At 36.0% G+C, this 21,991-nt stretch overlaps 1 protein-coding gene across 5 annotated transcripts in view; it reads right to left on the bottom strand.

Annotated features, from left to right (window-relative positions):
• LOC127871298 (calicin-like) overlaps positions 1-21,991 on the bottom strand; it is a 205,060-nt gene that overhangs the window by 163,445 nt on the left and 19,624 nt on the right. For 2 of the 5 annotated variants that reach the window (XM_052414070.1, XM_052414072.1), the window contains exon 1: positions 8,416-8,570. The exons of the other annotated variants lie outside the window; for them this stretch is intronic. In XM_052414070.1, the coding sequence (XP_052270030.1) occupies positions 8,416-8,565 (150 nt within the window). In that variant the 5' untranslated portion in view covers positions 8,566-8,570. Of the gene's footprint in view, positions 1-8,415; positions 8,571-21,991 lie in introns of those variants that run through there. 5 annotated transcript variants of the gene reach the window in all.

The following is a 21,991-nucleotide window of genomic DNA, read 5'->3' as shown; positions in this document are numbered from 1 at the left end:
AACACCTATCTTACTTGATTGTATACTCAATATAAAGAAACAAAATGTGTGATAACAATCTCCGTTGGGCAGCTATAAATTATTATTGAGCTGTTTCTATGGCAACCGTCAGGCTTTGACTAAATAGCTAGTTTAGCTAGTATAATTCTTCAAAATTGGTTCTAGAAAAAAGGTTTGGTGTTAAAATGAAGATTATGATTATTACTTAGTATGATCTGCAGTTAAATATACAAATTAGTACATTTGCATATCTATGAATATTAATGAGATTGCAAGAAAAGTTCCTAATAACTAGCGAGCCTCCAAAAAAGTAGGGTCAATATATGAAATAAAAACTTCAACCACCAAACAATTGCTACAAAAGGTATTTTAACTGAACCTGGTAGAAGCTTCTTTAAAGCATATCAAACGTTTACCACAATCGGACCTCCGGAAAGTTTTTTTTAAGATGGCCGCCAATACATATTAATGATAACAACTATGTAACTATACAATCAAATTTGATGAATTTGGTGTATATTCCTAAGTTTCAAGGGGCAAAGAACACATAAAGATCATCAGACATTGTTAAAGTGTACAATAGTACTCACAAATCCAACATGGCGTCGAAAATGGCCGCCAAGATGGCCGCCCAAACCTATTAATGATCATAACTATGTAAATATCCACTCAAATTTGATTATTTTGGTGGATATACATAGGTCTCAAGGGGCAAAGAACAAATTCAGATTATCTGACATTGTTTAAGTTGACTATATTACACACAAATCCAACATGGCGTCCAAAATGGCCGCCAAGATGGCAACCCAAACCTATTTATGATCATAACTATGTATCTATCCACTCAGATTAGATGATTGTTTTGTCTATACCGAGGTTTCGAGGGGTAAAGAACACATTTCGATTGTCAGACATAGTTTAAGTTTATTATGTTACACAGAAATCGCACATGGCGTCCAATGACAAAATAACAAGGACCGCAAGTCCATTACTTTTCACGTGATGCTTGTTATGTGAAACGCCATAGTTTGGACGTGCCGCAATTTCTGGATTTTGATAAGAGGATCGATATTTTTCAGCTTTAGGCAACACTGAATTGGCAGGGAATGATGCGTATCTTGCATCAGCAAAGCCAGTACCCTGGGCTGTCAGTCAAATTCTTGCCTATGATTAATATGTTCAAGGGGAACAAAGCGTGCATTCTGTCAACATAAGTCGTAGTTTGCAACCTTGCCACAACCTTCACACCATTGTAACGTTTGACCAACCCTTGTATTGGAAAGCTGCCGAAATCATCATTTATGCGCCACAAAGTAGTTGAAAATGTTGTTCAGAATTTTGTTTCATAAACGTATGAACATGCGGGGTGGGGTGGGGGGGGGCAAAGGATCATTCAGGGAAGAAACCGCTCTCAAAAACATACTTGAGGCTGTCTATTGAGAAATGCAATTGTGTACATTGTGACAAGAAAAGCTGTCCAGAGGGCTTCACGGGACCATCTTTATGTTGAAAAGTGTATACACAGCCAGCTTTCAGCCGAAATGACCAAGGAAGATCCAGACATGCAGATGCTGCTGGATCATGCCAAGGATTTGTACTTTTGAGGGGCAAAACGACGCTAGCAGATGATATGTTATGCGATTTTGATCAAACTCGAGAGGGCTACAGAAAAGTTGAAACATGAAATTGCCCAGACCTCAAAGACAAACATGGCTGAATTATAAGCTTATGATTAACAATTCAAGGGTGTTGATTAAAGCATATCGTACTGGGTGTTGGTTGATGCGTTAGGCAGTGCCCAATTTGCTATCCATCTTTGCTGCTGCTGGCTACATTACCTGCAATCTGCGTATTACTACATACATCTGCAGCAAAATAAGCAACCTAGAGAAAACGCACCCGGACGTTTATCGAAAATTCGGTATTGGTTTTCACGTTGTTTGTAGGAGCCATCAGTAATGGGCTAGGCTTTGACTTGATCTTGTTATTGAGCAAACATTGATAATGTTTTATAGAGCACATGTGGTCTAACTCACGGCAGTGGAATGACTGAGGAACTGTTAACCCCTTGGACCCTATCTGCAACATCCGAGCACAACAGTGCGATGCAGGATTTCACAGACCTGGCCGATACGACAAGTCTACAACACAAAAACTCAACTGAAGTGTGCATCAAAGGGGATTCTTCTGATCTAGAGAAAATGCAGACACATATTACAACCTAATCACCATACACAGCTGACCCTACTCTCAGAAACATGGTCAATGGGATAGTGGCTGGGTCACATGTGAATGTTCATGCAATGGAAGCGGTTGGGAAAAAAGATCATAAGAGATATCATAGGAAATTCGCTCTTTGCTTATAAATTCACGAGAAAATACAGAGCAAAATCTCTTTGGAATAGCTTGGCTTTTAAGATCGCTTCTGACAGTGCGTTTGATCCTGCTCTTCTGTTCCAGAGTTTTCTGGTGGTGTCAAAATATGGGGATCCTTCCCTTGCAGTCGTATTGTCTTATGAACTGAGTTCCCATCCTGCTGCCTTCTTTGAAGCCAAGAACATACTTTGTACAGCAGATTAGCCTCAGATCGCTCAGGCAATTTAAGAGTATGCTGTAGACACATCATGTGAGGCTGTGATGAACTGTATTCATGAAACAGATGCATGATGGTGGCACTTTGCTGCATCGTTAACCATGGAGAAGGGCGACTCATATAACGCAATAGCCGAGTCTTATGTAGATTTTGTGAAATGCATTACGGACAAGCGACAGTGGGGTTCGATGGCTACGAAGACGGTGATTATAACAAAGACAAAACGCACCGGAAACGTGAATCATATTGTGAGTTTCAGCAAAGAAACAGAATGCTCATGTAAAAATGGAAGACTTTTTGTCTCTTGACAGTAACAAGGTCGGCATGATTGCTCTGATCAGCACAAATCTGACCAAAATGGGATGCTATGTTGTTCTGTCTTCGGGGGATGCAGACGTTCAAATTGTTAACTACAGTATAACGATCCCGTCGTAGCACCACGTCGTTGATGGGCGAGGATACAGATTTGCTCATCTTGATCCTGCATTACTCCGAAAGGGACAATAAGACCACCTTCTTCCGCTTTTATGTAAATAAATATTTAAAGGAACGCAAAGTGTATATTAACCTTTTGAAAGAACTCGTGCTTATTCAGGCTGTAATTAATCTTCAATGATTTTCAGCAACGGTAAAAAATCAAGTCTACAGAAGTTAGAAAAACCTGATCCTATCATGAAGTCATGTGCTGGTTCATTCTCTCTTCCAAATATAGAAAATTGGATTTAATGATTATTCAACTCCTTTGTGATAACCTCAATTCTATTTAAGTGTTTCTTGTCTCCTAAACTATGGCATTTTACATAACAACCATAACGTTTGAGTACCAAGTTATGAACGTGTGGTCCTTTGTATTGCGTCGATGGCCATTTTGGACGCCGTGTTGAATGTCTGTGTATCATAATTAGCTTATATTTTGTCTGATGATATAAATGTGATATTAATGTGTTGTTTGCTCTCTGAAACCTGGGTATATTTACCAAATTCTTCAAATTTGAGTGGATAGTTACATAGTTATATTTTATAATCATAAATATGTTTTGGCGGCCATCTTGGCGGCCGTTTTGGACGCTGTGTTGGATTTGTGTGTAATATAATAAACTTAAACAATGTCAGATGATCTTATTGTGTTATTTTCCCCCTGTTACCTAGGTATAGACACCAAAATCGTCAAATTTGAGTGGATAGTAACATAGTTATGATAATTTTATAGGTTTTAGCGACCATCTTTGCGGCCATCTTGGCGGCCATTTAGGACGCCATGTTAAATTTATGTGTAACATAATTAACTTACACTTTGTCTGATGATATTTATGTGTTCTTTGCCACCTGAAACCTGGGTATAGACACCAAATTCATCAAATTTAAGTTGATAGTTACATAGTTATGACCATAAATAGGTTTTGGCGGCCATCTTGGCGGCCATTTTCGACACATGTTGAATTTGTGTGTACTAAATTCAACTTAAACAATGTCTGATGATCATTATGTGTTCTTTGCCCCTTGAAATCTACCTTGAGTACCAAGTTATGAACGTGTTATGAACGTGTGGTCCTTTGTATTGCGTCGATGGCCATTTTGGACGCCGTGTTGAATGTCTGTGTATCATAATTAGCTTATATTTTGTCTGATGATATAAATGTGATATTAATGTGTTGTTTGCTCTCTGAAACCTGGGTATATTTACCAAATTCTTCAAATTTGAGTGGATAGTTACATAGTTATATTTTATAATCATAAATATGTTTTGGCGGCCATCTTGGCGGCCGTTTTGGACGCTGTGTTGGATTTGTGTGTAATATAATAAACTTAAACAATGTCAGATGATCTTATTGTGTTATTTTCCCCCTGTTACCTAGGTATAGACACCAAAATCGTCAAATTTGAGTGGATAGTAACATAGTTATGATAATTTTATAGGTTTTAGCGACCATCTTTGCGGCCATCTTGGCGGCCATTTAGGACGCCATGTTAAATTTATGTGTAACATAATTAACTTACACTTTGTCTGATGATATTTATGTGTTCTTTGCCACCTGAAACCTGGGTATAGACACCAAATTCATCAAATTTAAGTTGATAGTTACATAGTTATGACCATAAATAGGTTTTGGCGGCCATCTTGGCGGCCATTTTCGACACATGTTGAATTTGTGTGTACTAAATTCAACTTAAACAATGTCTGATGATCATTATGTGTTCTTTGCCCCTTGAAATCTAGGTATATACATCAAATTCATCAAATTTGATTTGATAGGTACATAGTTATGATCATTAATATGTCTTGGCGGCCATCTTGGCAGCCATCTTAAAAAAAAAAACTTTTCGGAGGTCCGATTGTGGTAAACTTTTAATATGTTTTTAAGGACCTTCTACCCTACCAGGATAAGTTAAAATACGTTTTGTAGCAATTTTTGGGGGGTCAAAGTGTGTATTGACCCTACTTCGGTTCAATTTCTCCCAGACAATTGATTAAAATTAAGCTGATTGAGGCCCCATCTTCAAAGGAGAAAATAATATCAAAAGCTGCCAGTACCAGACTGTTATCAACCATTTTCATATGCTACTGGCATGCATCTTCCAAGATATATAGGTGTAGTTTTGCCCCCCTTACTGGTACACCCCACCTTAATTTTGGGTACTTGGCTGAAGGACTAACAGTATGATAATTGTTGATAAACTTAATGTCACATATATATTTAATATGAATATTTCTGACTGGTTCAGAATCTAGCCATGACCTACCGTATCACATCATGTCACCGTAGTCAGACTGGTTCAGCATCTGGCCACGACCTACTTTAGAACAGCATGAAACAGTAGTCAGACTGGTTAAGCATTCTGGCCATAACCTACCGTATCACAGCATGTCACCGTAGTCATACTAGTTCAGCATCTGGCCATGACCTACCGTATCACAGCATGTCACGGTAGTCAGACTAGTTCAGCATCTGGCCATGACCTACCATATCACAACATGTCACAGTAGTAGGACTGGTACAGAATCTAGCCATGACACAGGGCTCTTGGAAACGCTTTTGTGTACGCATACATTTGACAAATGATTCTTATCGTAAACTAATTGAGTCCCCATTACGCACAATATATTTGCTCACATCTGTTTAAAGGGGCCTTTTCACAGATTTTGGCATGTTTTGAAGTTTTTCATAAAATGGTTTATATTGATAAATGTAAACATTAGATATAATAAGCTTAAGTTAAAATTCAAGAATAAAATTATAAAAAGAAAAAAAGGTAACCCTCAGCAGGGCTCGAACCATAGACCCCTGGAGACCTGAAGTAATAGTAGTACCCACTTAGACAACTCGGCCATCCTTCCGGATACAATGCCTAATGTATTTTATACTTTATATAAGCAATCCTCGTAGTTTCACAGAATATAACGAAATCAACAGAACTCTCCAAATTATTAATTCGTTTCGTGTTGCAACGCTTTATAATTTACGTGTTTTTAAATAGTCACAAGATGCATATAATTGTTATTTTAGAGCATGGTAAATGTTCAGTTTTACTGTTACCTCACAAATATTATAACTAAAACGACAATTTGCAAATCTGAAACAACTTTTTTCAATTTTGTCAATTTTCCCAAAACGTGAAAAGAACCCTTTAAATTACAATTAATCCAATCAATTAAAATGTCAGGAAAGTTCTCTCACATCCAATCCGCTATGGAACTAACGCAGTAATGGTGTATCTGACAGTATGTACATGCTTCTAGTTATGTATTAATGCCAACTGAAGTGGTCACTTGCTGATGTGTAACAAATTTACAGTGTTCACTTCCTAGAAACTGGCCACATCTGGGCATTCACAACAAACAAGTTTGATGCCTGCCAACAGCATTCCAAGCTTGAAGTTTATTTAGGCATAGTTAATTCATCTCATAGGTCACACTGTTGTGATAGTCAAAGACTTGTGTATTTAACTGGTTTTATTGTTGTTTTATTTTATTGTTGTTCGTAGTTTCATTTCATCGTTCCTCAAAAAGTTGTAACTCTGTTGCTCTTGTTTATTTCCTACCATTGAGTAATTAAATGGTAATTAAATTGAATGCGTTTTAATTCCATTTTATTATTGTTTAATTTGAGTTGCAATGCTATGAGGTTAAATTTTATTTACACTTAAATGTATCATGAATATTGCTTGGCCAAGTTTGAGGTTGAGCACTCTTAAACCGGTTTAAACCCCCAATGCTTTGCATTGACCGTTCCAGGGCGGTGACCCCAGCTTTATTCTTATATGTGTTTATGTTGTTTTGTATTGTGCTGTTTTGTACTGTTTTGGCAATTGACCAATGCCTTAAATAAAGAACCAACTAATTGTACATTATGAGATTTCAATACTGCTCCAGCAGCTGGAGTTTCACTTCTTTATATTAAATGGAAATATAAAAGCAATGCAATTGTAATGTTTGTTTTTTTGAAAAAAGGTAAATGCATATATGTGAGGTGTGTATGTAAATATATTAAGCACTTAAATACACACTGCCGTAACAGAGTTGTTTATTTTGTTTGTTTTTTTTTAGTCCCCTACGAGTGAAACCGGAGAGGGACTTATGGTTTGCGCTCTGTGTGTCTGTCTGTCAAACTTTTCTGGATCCTGCGATAACTATAACAGTTCTTCATATTTTTTCATGAAACTTAAATCATAGACAGATGGCAATATGTAGATTATGCACGTTATTTTATTTTGTTCCGTAAAGAATGCTGGTTGCTATGGCAACAAACAGACTAGAAATATTGCTGAAAATGGTGGATCCTGCGATAACTTTAAAAGTTCTTCATATTTTTTCCTAAAACATGAATCATGAATAGATGGCAATATGGAGATTATGCATGTCATTTCATTTTGTTCCTACGTCAGGAATGCTGGTTGCTTTGGCAACAAATACACTACAAATATTGCTGAAAATGGTGGATCCTGCGTAGGTAGGGGACTTTTATTGCTTGGCTATAGTATTGTTTCTACATGATATTTTATTTAAGTAATAATAGAAAGAATATGATAAGAAAGAATTATAATAGAAATAATATGATAATGAACATTTTGTATTTTTTAATAATGAACAAGCAATTATAATATGTATTATTATATAAATCCTTTATTTAAGTGGATCTTTGGCTGAAAATATGAAGACGTGTGAAATATTCAATTGGGCACCTTTTGGACTTTTCCCAAGTAAGGAGTTCAATGACTCTTTGTTTAAAATCCTAGAATAGTGAGACCCCTGTGACCTACCGTATCACAGCATGCCACAGTAATCAGAATGGCTCAGCATCTGGCCATGAGTTACCATATCACAGCTTGTCACAGTCGTCAGACTGTTTCAGCATCGAGCCATGACCTACCGTATCACAGCATGCAACAACAGTCAGCAAGTTCAAAATCTGGCCAAAACCTACTTTATCACAGCATGTCACAGTAGTCAGACTGGTTCAGCATCTAGTCATGACCTTCCTTATCACAGAATGCCACAGTAGTCAGACTGCTTCAGCATCTAGCCATGACCTACTGCATCATAGCATGTAACAGTACCGGTCGTCAAGACTGGTTCAGCATCTGGCCATGACCTACCGTATCAAAGCATGCAACAGTTGTCAGACTGGTTCAGCACCAGGCCACGACCTACTTTATCACAGCATGTCACAGTAGTCAGACTGGTTCAGGTTCAGCATCTTGCCATGACCTACCATAATCGCAGTATGTCACAGTAGTCAGACTGATTCAGCATCTGGCCATGACTAACCATATCACAGCACGTCACAGAAGTCAGTCTGGTTCATCATCTAGCCATGACCTACCGTTTCCCCACAGGTCACTATGACATCACAGTAGTCAGACTGGTTCATCATCTGACCATGCAGCTGTTCCATGAGCTGCTTCCCGTACATATCTGAGTTGCCCATCTGGTAACTCTTGCCATCCCCAAGCAGACGAGCACGCTTTGCCATTGCACTGATCTGAAAGATGAAGAAGACCAACAGTTTAGTTGTGGATAAATTTGTATTAGGAACCATATATTTATCAATTTGGATTTTACAGGTAACAAATGAACAATTATTTTCTTTTTAATGTTTACCTGATGGTATATGGAGCTTACTTAAACACAAGCAAACAATTTCAATGACCTTGTGCTACAAATAATTTATAACCTCACAGCTTGAACTGGGACAAAATCACTCTGACCTCCAAACATATGGGTCATGCATATGTCAAGAGCAGATTCTTACTTATGGGGACCCTTCCATGAAGAAATTTTATGCAGAATACCTTGACGGAGTGAATTAAGAATATGTTTGAATTGCTTTCGAGTTAATTTAAATATATATCCTTGTTGAAATAAACACAAGGAATATTTTTTTTATAGTATTTAATTATTTGTTTTACTGCAATGTACTAAAAATTCTGATCTATTTCGAGGGAAAAATGTATTTGTTTGGAAAAAATACACAGTATTTGGGCTGACTGAAATGGGGCTAATTACGACCCGTAAAATGCTCAGGTTATACTTTATTGATTTAAGGAAGTTTAACAGCCTATTTTGACAGCTAGTATTTAACTCGTGTTCATCTTATACACGTATTATTTTATTTCATTTCCATGGAATTTCGAGAATTCTTTAAATCACATGTCTGTTGGGGTGCCGGCCAACTCCAACCAAAGTCAACTCGCATTTTTTGTCAACTGGAACGTGTTTTTGGTCAACTCGCACTTTTTTAAGTATACACGCACCCCTAGATCTTCACTAGCTTTCAAAAGTTGGAAGTCCTGACTTCCAATACTTAAATTGTGGACGTCCAAAATGATACAATTGGAAGTTCCAATTTTATTTCAATGAATATTTTAGTAAACCCTACCGTTTTTGTTCATCGCTGGATACATACATATTCCAACCAGTGTTTTCTTTATGGCAATTTAGGGGCCGATATTCGGCCCCATTCCCCTCAAAAAAGAGTATATATTTTTCCCCCATTTTGTAAAAAAATCCCCTCCAGAAGTTAAAAATTATTTTTTTTTGTTTTTTGTTGAAAGAACTGTCTCATAATCATGATAAATATATCTCAAATTTATGTCATAAACAACTAAAAAAGTATATAGCTATAATTTATATTATTTTGAATTATTATAAAGAGTTGTATTAAATAGTTTTTCCCAAATCTGTGGACTTTTCACATTAATTGCATTTTTCTCCCAAAAATGGCAAAGAAAAGGCCTGATGTATCTATATTGTGTCAATTTTTGTTGATAAAATCATTCCAAATAAAAGGCAAATTGGTCCATTTTATTGATAAAAAATGCTCACAATTGCCATTTTATCGATTTGAAAGATCCCAATTAGACTCAAAATGGCTAAGAAAACTGAGACAGTGCATGAAGGCTGAACTGTCTGAAACTTAAATGTTGAAAAATCATTGATATATATATTTTAATTTTAAGAAAAAGGACAAAGACATTCAGCTGTGAATATTATATTCATACAAACATGTGTATTAATATAATAAATAATATTACATATAAACCAGTGAATTTTTAATTTTCCCCTTTTCCTAAAAACGACGCAGTTTTTCCCCTTTGGACGGGCCCTGCCACCATTCCCCTATAAGTGAAAAAAAAACACTGCCAACTCTATCCATTACCCCATAATCCAGTTTTATTGCGATTTAAACGTTAAAAACCAAAATATGTATTGACGCTTCTGTGTTTAAGAATTTTATAAACACAAACGTCCGCCGTTTAACGCAAGTGCATACTGTAAATGCAAAGTAATTTTTTGGATGGGATTATTCCCACGGAACATTCGAAAATCAGATGACACGATGTGCGAGCATCAAGAACTGTTCATAATTGGTTTAAACGATGAGTGACTTCAATTTGATTTATTAATCGTAAATTCACGTGTTCTTTTATATAGTTTCGATGGGTCAATATTTTCTCATCGTGTGCATTAATTCCGATGTAGTTTTTTTTTATTCTTAAGACTAAAATACTACAAGTTCTGAGTTGCACGTCTATATTTAGTTACGGCACCTGGTCTGTTTCAACATTCACGATTTCCATGCGTGGAACTTGACTCTATCAGCAATGATTTCGCGCTATTATTAAAGCACTAGTTTTACATGGCATGTATACATGTTATACATGTATGTGAATGGTGCAGATGCGTACAAAGGTACTTAAATAATATTACCACGTTAGTAGTAGTAAAACTAGGCTTCTAGGACAGAACCGTTTCCCATCCGTGTCCCAGGAAATTCTATATATAAATGTATAATATCTTTTTCAAGATATTATATATCCCCCAGGAAATTCTATATATAAATGTATAATATCTTTTTCAAGATATTATATATCCCCCAGGAAATTCTCTATATATAAGATATTACATATTTCCGAAAAGTCAAGCTCGGGGCGGCATCCCATTCGCAAACGCGGCGGCTCGAGGACTTTTGACCACTACCATTATTCGTGATTTTTACAAAAAAATGAAAATGACTTAAGAATTTTTTTTACTATATAAAATGGATGACCAAACGGTACAAGAATTGATTCAACGGCGTATTCAGCAAATTGAAAATCCGCCACCACCAAATGAGCATTTAAATAAAGTTTTACAAAAATTTCAACATGATCAAAAAAGAATGAATACTCGAAAAGCTATACGTTTAAAATCTAAGAAAAACAGTTGTCTCTATAAAAATCATCCTGTACTTGATTTTAAAAAGGATTAAGGTCCATTTCCAAACCCTCACTTGGGTATGAAAATGACTATTATAAATCTATTAGGCTTTTATTGTCAACCCATGAATTAAACGATTCGGGATATCCAGATACTTGACTAACGACTTGTCCCCGCGTTTTCTAATTAATTTTTTCTATTCTATATACTTCTTGACTTGTTTTTTGAAGTTCTTGTTCATAAAACGTACCCTGTATTTCCTCATCATTGTAATCAGTGATTTTATACGTTGGCGGATCTGTATATTGAACTTGTGACACTGTAAACACCTCCTCAGTCCATCTCGGTGTATATCCTTTTTCAAATATTCCCTTTTTCTTAGTTATTCTTACCTTATCGCCGACTTCAAATATTGGCTTACCGTACTTTTGTGGGTGTTTGGAGTACAAATTTACCCAAACAACACTTTCATTTTTTTTATCACTAGCATCATCAGGTGTCATTTTGATTGAAGAATGCTTTGTGTTGTTATAGTCATTGACCATTTCATCTGAGACATCAACATATTTTTTGGTAGAGTTGGTTGAAAAGTATTTGAACATTTTTTCCTTCATTGTTCTGTTCCACCGCTCTACCACGGAACTTTTCTCTTCGTTTTCTGTGGAATACAACTCGACTCCCAACGCCATAACGTTTTTATTGTAGAACTCCTTTCCTTTATCGACCCACAACTTTTGAGGTTGTCTGTTTTTAAATATTTTGTAAATTGCTTCAGCAACCTCAACTCCGGTTTTACTCTTTAATGGAACAATCCATCCATATTTTGAAAATACATCAATAACTGTTAGCAAGTATTTTACACCATTATTAAACTTAGCAAAAGCTTGCATGTCAACTAAATCCGCAGCCCATATGTTATCAATGCCATGGGCAACGACTATTCTTTTTCTAAAACGTTTTACAACGGGTCTATGCAGTTCGACTTCTGCGAGCTGATCAGACCATTTTATTTCTTTAGCCACGACTTTTTTTTCCCATTATAACCCAACCCAAACTTTGCCTTGGTAGATATTATCGGCTTTATTATACTACGCTCAATTCTTTCACGGAGTGTTGGGTCTTTAATAGCATCCATTTGTTCAAGCATAATTTGATCAGCTACGTTTCTACCTGCTGTACCTGGAAAGTGTTGGTAAGCTAAATCATGAAGGTATGCGGCATTATCAACTCGATCAACTGGTTTACTTCAGTCTTTATATGCGCCAGTTGAAGTTAATCTCTCGTTTAAATTAGTTCCAGGTCCTGCAAAGTTCATTCCTGGAATATGCATTTCACCGGAAAATTTAGCCCACGGAAGCTTGACTTTACTCGTCACCTTATTCAACGTCGAAACCAAGTCTCCGCCAGTTTTAGTATGCATTTTTACAAACTGTGTTTTAACACAACCGCAAACGGAGCACTTTCCGCGAAGCATTGATTTATTGTTCTTACTGACAACATTTTATACATAAACTGTTTCAGTTTTGCTTTTGCACTTTACACAATACATTTTTTAATGAAAAAATAATTTATATTTAAAATGGAATTTAAAGATCTTTCGTGGAATGACGTAAATACAAAAAGATACAACAGTAGACTTTTATCGAGATCAATACGAGATCTTATTATTGGTAAAAGCGGATGTGGAAAAACTATACTATTGTTAAACCTTTTACTTCAACCAGGCTGGTTAGACTACAACAACTTGCAAGTTTTTGGCAAGTCGCTTTTTCAGCCGGAGTACAGAATTATTAAGAAAGCATTTGAAGAAAAGCTACCTAAAGAAGAGATTATAAAATTGTTTAACGAGCAAGACTATATAATGGAGAATGACGTTTCACCAGCTCTTTTAGTTGAAGAAATGGCTAAAATTTTAGATAAACCAGCTGATATTGAATGTAATTTTTTTGAAACGTCTGATGATGTACCTGATCCTAGAGACTTGTGAAGCTCTAAACAAAATCTAATGATTTTTGAAGACCTTCAGTTGGAAAAACAAAACAAATGTGAAACTTATTACATAAGAGGACGGCCCAGCAATGTAGACTGCTTTTATCTTGCACAAAACTACTTTAAACTTCCGAGACAAACTAAACGTGAAAATGCAAACTTTATTTGTTTATTTCCACAAGACATGAAAAATATTAATAACATCTACAACGATGACGTTTCAACTGATATGTCAAAAGAAGAATTTAGAAAGTAGCCTGGGACCGTCCTCATGGATTTGCTGTAATAGATCTTACTAGTAAAAAAAATAACGGTAAGTATAGATCGGGATTTGACTGCTTTTATATGTCCGAATCAGTGTAAAAAAAATAATACTCATATAAAAATGGAAACAACGCTATTAGAAAGAATTGCAAATAATACGGAAACAGCTGCTAAAAATACGGAGCCAAAATCTTCGTTTTACATCTTGTTGAGTGAGAAAAGCACTTGCATTGAGACTAAATTTAGACCACTCATACAACTAGATAAAAACAAAAAGTATGAAATGGCGCTAGTTAATTTAGAAACATACTATTCATTTCCAAATATAGACTCTTCAAAAAATAACTTTCGCTATAGCCCTAACAACGGAGATGATTGGTATGATATAAATATTCCCGAGGGCTCATACGAACTTGAGGACATAAACGAATACATACAACGAATAATGAGAGATAATGGCCACTACAACTCTAAATTTGATAAGTACGGCATAACACTAGAGCCAAACAACAGCACGCTCAGGTCTGTTCTAGAGATTAAAGCAAAGTATAAAATAGACTTTACAACGCCAAACTCTGTCAGAACGGTATTGGGGTTTAATGCAAAAGTATACTCATCAGGGTACAATGAATCAGAAAACATTGTTGAAATAATAAGTGTCAATAGCTTGAAAGTAACTAGTAATATAATTGGTTCATCATATTCGAATGGTGTAACTGAAAACATTATATACAGTTTTTTTCCATCAGTTGGACCCGGCTATAAAATTATTGAAGTTCCAGTTAATTTAATTTATTTACCTATCACTATAAGCACAATTTCGTCAATGGAAACAAAACTTACTGATCAAACCGGTCAACTTATAAATTTGCGCGGTGAAGAACTTTCTATGAGGTTCCACATACGAGAAGTTTAAACTAAAAAGTTTTTTTTAATCATATATAAAATGAGTCGTTTCGTAAATATAAAAGTTAATATAAGCGAAGGTCAGAGAGAAAAGATCAAAAAAGCTATTCAATCCGTGTCTATTCGCCTATCACACGAGGATTTATCTGGAGAACACGTGCTAGCCCTCACTCAAGCACAGATTAACAAAATGACAAAAGCGTGCCAAAGTGGTAAAGGAGTGACGATTAAAATGTCAAAAACACAAATAGAACACAACGCAAAAGTTGAAGGTGGATTTATTGGAGCTATTTTGCCGATGTTGGCTACCGCGGGTAAGTTTCTTATGTCAAGCGTTTTACCAGGGCTTGCAACCGGTTTGCTAACCGGCGTAGGAGCCGCAGCCGGTAGTAAAGTTGTCGACAAAATTAGTGGATCGGGTGTTTTGTATTTTAAGAAAAACGGAAGCGGTTGTAAAGTAACACAAGCAGGTAAAGGATTGTATTTAGCTCCGTGGAGGAAAGGTAGTTCGTTAGGAGAGGGATTATACATGAAAACCGGAAAAGGGTTGTACATGAAAACCGGATCAGGATTGCTACTAGGACCTAATTCACCATTTAGCAGTATTCCAATACTAGGAATGCTGTTGTAAATATAAATATTTATATTTACATATATAAAAATGCAAAGATCTAGTATGCCAATTCACAAGTTTATCCACAAGTATAAACAACCACCACCAGCGTCAGTTAAATGGATGCCACACGAGAATCTTGCGCATCCTGCAGAACAACTGTATGGTAAATGGAGTATTTTAACGCAGCAATCGCTTACTATTAAACCGAAAGCAGCACTTACTATTGAATTAAAAATAGGTTTACGGTTATTTCAAGGTGTTTGTTCGGTATCGCTCAAACAAAGTTTAAAGGAAAAGAAATGTAGTTTACAAGATGGAATTATTGCTGAATCTGTTGACGACATAATTGTTACAATTCAAAACAACTCAGACGTTGCAGTTAATATTGTTGAAGGCGAATCTTTATGCTTTGTCACACATCAGTCGTTTTAAAAATATATTTTTGTCAATATAAAAATGGAGTATAAAGATTCTAAATGTAACGCATACGGTACGTATGCTAGTGACGATTAACTATATCCAGCTTTACCTGCTTTTCCATCGGCTCCTGAACTGATAAGAGTTGAAGGAACTGCTCAGTCATACAGACTTCAAAAGATTAACGAAATTCAAAAAGAAATTGCCACAGAAAGAGACAAGCGTGCTAACTTGTCTAAAAAGTATCACAGAGCAGTGAGAGTTATAGCAGGAGTGGACAACGTTTTTGTTGTTTTTTCAATGGTGTTAGGTGCTACAGGGATAGGGGTATTGAATACAATCATTGCAGCGCCAATTGCAATAGCAATGGAAGGTGCTGCCTTAGGTATAGGACTATTGTCTATCGTTGGAAGTCAAACCAATAAAAAGCTATCAATGAAAGCTGAAAAACACGAAAAAATTAAAACTCTTGCGGATGCAAAGTTGAACACAATAAGTGATCTTATATCAAAGGCGTTAGCAGACGATCGAATTTCTGATGAAGAATACTCATTGATTCTAAGTGAACTAGACAAATTTAATCAAATGAAAGAAGAAATAAGATCTAAAATAAGAGTAGGTTTAGACGAGGAAACAAAACAGTCTCTTATTGCGAAAGGACGTGACGATGCAATTTTATCGTTTCAAAACATGTTGAGTAAATCGAAAGAGACGTTTATAAAAAAAAGACGAACACCGCTCAAACAACGTATGACGTACGACGTAAGACGTACGACGTAAGACGTTACGAATCACGTTTTAAATCACGTTGAAATCACGTTTAAAATCACGTTTAAAGTCACGTTGAAATCACGTTTAAAATCACGTTTTAAATCACGTTGAAAATCACGTTGAAAATCACGTCTAAAAACATTATTATTTCTATTTAAAAATGTCGTTTTTAAAGATAACAGATCCGCAAAAAAGAGACTTTCTTGTGAAGGAGTTTCTAAAGTCAAAGCATAACATTCGTCAAAACTCTTTATCTGAAAAGATAGGAGATATAAGTTTACAAAGAGAACTAACTAAACTCTACAAACCTATCACCGACTCTCAAAAAGAGTTAAAAGAAGCCACGTCAAGTGCTATCCATGCGCTACCTGCAGCATTAACAGCTACAGCACCTTATGCAGTTAGGTTCCCTCATTATCCGAGCATACAAGCAGAAGAGGATAAAGGACCGAAAGAAAGCTTAATAAAACTTGGTCCAATAGCAACGGAATTTTTGAAATCAATGGCAAGCAAAACACAAACCGATAAAACATTTGGTTTGTATGATAAAAACGGGTCCTTTTATATAGGTGATTCTAAGGTAACACTATCAGGGGATGATATTATTTTAGGAAACACCAAATATGAGGGAACTCCTGGACTGTGGGAACTAATCACCTCAAAAACTCCCGATTCCAATATATATTCCTCTCAGGATATTGACTCCTACGAAACAATTTTACTATCCACCAATGCAATCATAAATCCTGATACGGGAAAGGTTAAATCTAGTTCAGGAGAGAAGTATAAAAACATCATAAAACCTGTATACGAAAAGTATGTCAAGCCTAAAAAGACAACAAAAATTCCTTTAAGGACTCCGGAGAAGAAAGGAGAAGGAATAGCGTTAATGCCTTCTGATCCGAATACACTGGTTAACATGCTTTCATTACGAGTTGCAAGTTATAAAGCGGGCAATACTGGAGTAAAAAATGAAATCATAGACCTAGCAGATGATTTGTTGAGACAAGGGGTAATAGATAAAGAATATTATAAAACTTTAATGTTGCTTATTTAAAAAAATGATTGTTACAACTAAACGAAGATACATAAAAAACACGTTATTGGTGGTGCTGGAATATTTGACACTGCTGCAAATTTCGTTAAGCGAATAGTAGGATCAACGGCTGCTAAAACTGCTGCAAATGTCGCAAAAACGGTGGCATCGAAAGTGAGTAGCGCATCAAAAACAGAACTAGGTAAAAAGGCTATCACAGCCGGAAAATCGGTTGTAAAAGAAGTTGGTTTAAAAGCTATCGATGTTGGAAAAGATGTAGCCATAGCTAAAGCTAAGGCATTGATTGATGGATATAAAACACCTACCAATCAAGAATTAACGCAAGAATCGAGGGACGCGTTAGCTTCTCTAATTAATATGGGTTCCAATGAAGTGGACATTTACAATAGGTTTGCGGGTTCCGGCGTCGGGGTGAAGAGAGCCGCCGCAATCTCAATTCAAGATCTAGTAAAAAGTTTGAACACAGGCTCCGGTCTTCGTCTTGCTTAAAACTTTTTTCTTCGTTAATAAAAAAGTAACAATGTCAAGCGAAATATTAAATTTGACAGAACCTGCAACAGTTGACGAATCGAGAGAAAAATATGAGTGTCACGAGTATGAGCCTGTATCTCGTACGAATTTAAACTCAGCTGGTGAAATACGTATCAACATTGAGTTGCAAGACCTCTTTACTCATCCTGCGGAATCATACTTACAATTTGAATGTCGATTGACTAAAGCCAACGGTGATCTATACACAAACGCAGACGCAGTAGTGATAACACACAACGGACTTATGCATTTGTTTTCACAAATAACGTAATCGCTTTCAAACCAAGAAGGAGAATCCTTGTATCATCCGGGACAGGCCACAACCATGATTGGATTGCTAAAGTATCCTGATGAGTTTTGTAAAGCACAAGGGCTCAATCAGCTTTGGGCTAAAGATAGCACTGCAACAGCTGTTATTGCAAACAACCTAGGATTTGCTGCTCGACATTTACACCTAATGCAAAAGCCAATCGTTAAAGGAACATTCTCATTCATTGTCCCGCTGAAACACATTTTTGGATTTTGTGATGACTATGACAAGATTGTGTATGGCTTTAAACATACGCTAACCCTCGTTAGAAAATCAGACGATGACGCAATCTTTAGAGCACATACAGCGGATGGAGTTCATGCTGCTGGTAAAGTAAAAATTGACAGAATGTCATGGTTTATGCCTCATATCATGCCTGCAGATATGGAGCGAATGCAGATGTACAAAACAATTGAGGCGAAGGCAACATTACCCGTTAGTTTCAGAGCGAGACAATGCGACACTATTACAGTTCCAGAGTCTACTACGTTCAGCTGGAGACTAAGTGTTAAGACATCACCCGAAAAACCGAGGTACATTTTAGTAGGATTTCAAACTGATCGTGATGGTAATCAAGAAGCAAATCCATCACTTTTTGATCATTGCGATCTCAAAAACATGTACATTATGATGAATCAAGAACGTTATCCAGCTGTAGATTACAACTTGTCATTCCCAAATCAACAGTTTGCCAGAGTGTATTATGAAGCATCTAGATTTGGTGAAAAGTTTTATGGAATGGATCCGTTGATAACGCAGTGTAACATTACACCTATGGATTTCAAAGATCTGTATCCAATTATGGTGTTTGATGTTAGTAAACAAAGCGAAAGACTAAAGTCGGGAGTTGTAGACATTCAAATAAAAGCAATATTCAATAATGCAGCGCCAACATGGGACGGAAACGTTCGCAGTTGTGATTTCAGATAAAATGCTTAACTTTCACTCTGACGGAACTAAAATGACTGTAGAGTATTAAGGAAAATAAAATGAAAATGGCTTAAGTATTTTTTTACTATATAAAAAATGAAATACACAAAGAAAGTATTAATTAAAATGCTAGAAAGTATTGACGTTCCTGCTACGACTGATCAAAGTATAATGGAGTTAATGTTGATTGCAAAGGAAAACGGACTAGATTGGAAACGAGAAGATGTTGTTATACCAGAACCTAATGAAAAAAGACCGCGAGGCAGACCTATACAGTTTTCACCTAAAGTAATTGTTAAATTAACGGATATTGAAACTGGAGAGGAAACAACCTATTACTCAAAATACCAAGCAATAAAAGCGCTTGGTTCTAATATAAAAAAGAGAAACAACGGACAAGTGGTAAATGGAATGAGGTATGAGGTCATGTTTTTATAAGCAAAACACATGCTTATAAAAAAAATTGAATTGACCTAAATATTTTTTAATATATATAAAATGAATAACAAAACTGTAAAAGAGTTGAAGAAAGCCGCAAAAGATCAGGGTATGTGCGGATATTCGAAGCTCACAAAAGCTGAGTTAATAGCGAGGCTGAGCAAACGCAACGATGAGGATTCGGATGATGATGTTTGGGAAAATGCAAGGGAGGATGCAAGGGATAATGATGTATGGGAAAAAGCGAGGGAGGATACAAGGGCCGAACCAGCTAAAAAACCTACTAGGATAAATAGGTTATTTAATTGGGCTGTTAAACCTGTAAAGACTGCTGTAAAAAATAGCTATGATTGGATTATTACACATACACCAGAGCCTTTAAGAAAAGCAATAAGCGAAAAGGCTAATGCGTTTAAAGCAGAAGTCGAATCTATTTATAATAATTACTATAAGAAGCAGCAAAAAAGTGAACGTTATATTAAAATTAGTGAAAGTGCCATAGTAATTTAAGAAAGTAAAATGCACTTAAACGTTTTGCAAGGCAATATGTTATTGATGGGGTTGAAAAAACTGATGCTCCAACATTTTTAGATATTGTTAAACTTGAAGTTGTAAAGTTTATGAGCAAACATCGTCAAATAAAAATGAATCTAGTGCTAGTGTGTGAAATCGAGCGGCATTCTATGGAACATGAAACTGGCGTAATCGAAAAAAAAAACCTTTGTTTCAAGAACTGAAATAGTATTGGAGGGAACTGATGTTGCTGAATTATTTACCCAAATGGTAGATAGGATTTTGGAATCGTTTGCAAATTTTCAAATGAAGGGAAGCAATTGGAGGCTAAAGTCCGTCATTAGACTGGAAATTAACACCGGTACGTATAAGCCGTTAAAAGGTAAATCATACATTCCATTGCCGAAACAGTTGGCTGCTAAAAAGGCAATTATTAACATAAAGGATGAAGATGACGAATGTTCAAGTGGTGCGTCGCGAGAGCATTAAATCCTATTGTAAAACATTCCGAAAGAATAACCGAACAATTAAAGAAACACGCAAAGTCGTTAAATTGGGATGGTATTAAATTTCCAGTTGCAGTGGATGAAAATGTAATAAGTAAATTTGAAAGAAACAACAACTTGAGCATCAATATATTCGGTTATGATTCTAAAGAAAAGGATATTTACCCACTAATAATAAGTAAAAACTAAAGTGAAAAGGCTATTGATTTATTGCTTATTTCAAATGGAAAAACAAAACATTATTGCTTGATTAAAAATTTTAACAAATTAGCTTCGGGACGAACTGAAACCAGTCACAATAAAATGTATTATTGTAAAAGGTGCTTAACAGGTCATCGAACAGTTGAGGGTCTTCAAAGACACAATGAAAATTGTTCATTACACAGCACACAAAAAATAGTGATGCCAGCAGAGGGAACCACAGAGTATTTCAAGCATTACTGTAGATCAATGAGGGTTCCGTTTGTAATATATGCAGACTTCGAATCGTTTATCGAGCCTATTAGTTCTTGAAATCCGAATCCTGCGACGTCGTTTACACACAAGTTCCAGAAGCATACGCCTAGCGCGTTTTGCTATCACGTGGTATGCTCTGATGGCTAATTGTATAGTCGAGAGCCTGTTGTGTATTCAGCTAAGAATCAAACAGATGATGTCGCGCAATTATTTGTTAACTCTGTTGAACAAACCACTAAGGATATTTACAACAAATTTAAATTTTCCAAGGAAATAATATTCACAAAAGATGATCAAGCTAAATACAATGCTGCGACCACATGTCATATATGCGAAGGTGAAAAAGGCGATTTTAGGTTAGAAGACAACACTGATAGCTATACAAAGGTTCGCGATCATTGTCACTTGACAGGAAAGTTTAGAGGAGCGGCACATTCAAAGTGTAATTTAGGGTATAAAATCCCTAAATTTATTCCAGTATTACTACACAATCTTTCTGGATATGACTGTCATCTATTTATTAAAAAGTTAAGTATTGGAGGAAAAATTAGCTGCATTCCAAATAACGAGGAAAAGTATATTTCGTTCTGTTAAAAGGTTTTTGTTGACACGTATACAAACAAAAAAGGACGGGAAAAGCCTATTTATCGTGATATTAGGTTTATCGATACCTATAGGTTTATGCAATCGAGTTTGGATGCTTTATCAGGAAATCTTACCGATGATCAGTTTCATGAATTGGCTAAGGTCTATAGCGGTAATGAGTTTACACTCTTGAAACAAAAGGGCATCTTTCCATATGATTATGTGAGCTTTGTTGAAAAACTCGCAGAAACGTCATTGCCCCCAAAGGAAGCATTCTACTCAAAGCTCTCGGGTAAGGCTATTAGTAATGATGATTATGAATTTGCAAACAAGGTATGGAAGGCTTTTGGCTGTAAATCAATAAGAGACTACCTTGAACTCTACATAAAGAGCGATGTCTTGCTGCTAGCC

The sequence above is a fragment of the Dreissena polymorpha genome, chromosome 3 (assembly GCF_020536995.1).
Source record: "Dreissena polymorpha isolate Duluth1 chromosome 3, UMN_Dpol_1.0, whole genome shotgun sequence".
Classification (NCBI taxonomy): Eukaryota; Metazoa; Mollusca; class Bivalvia; order Myida; family Dreissenidae; genus Dreissena; species Dreissena polymorpha.
This window is presented reverse-complemented; position numbering and strand designations above follow the sequence as displayed.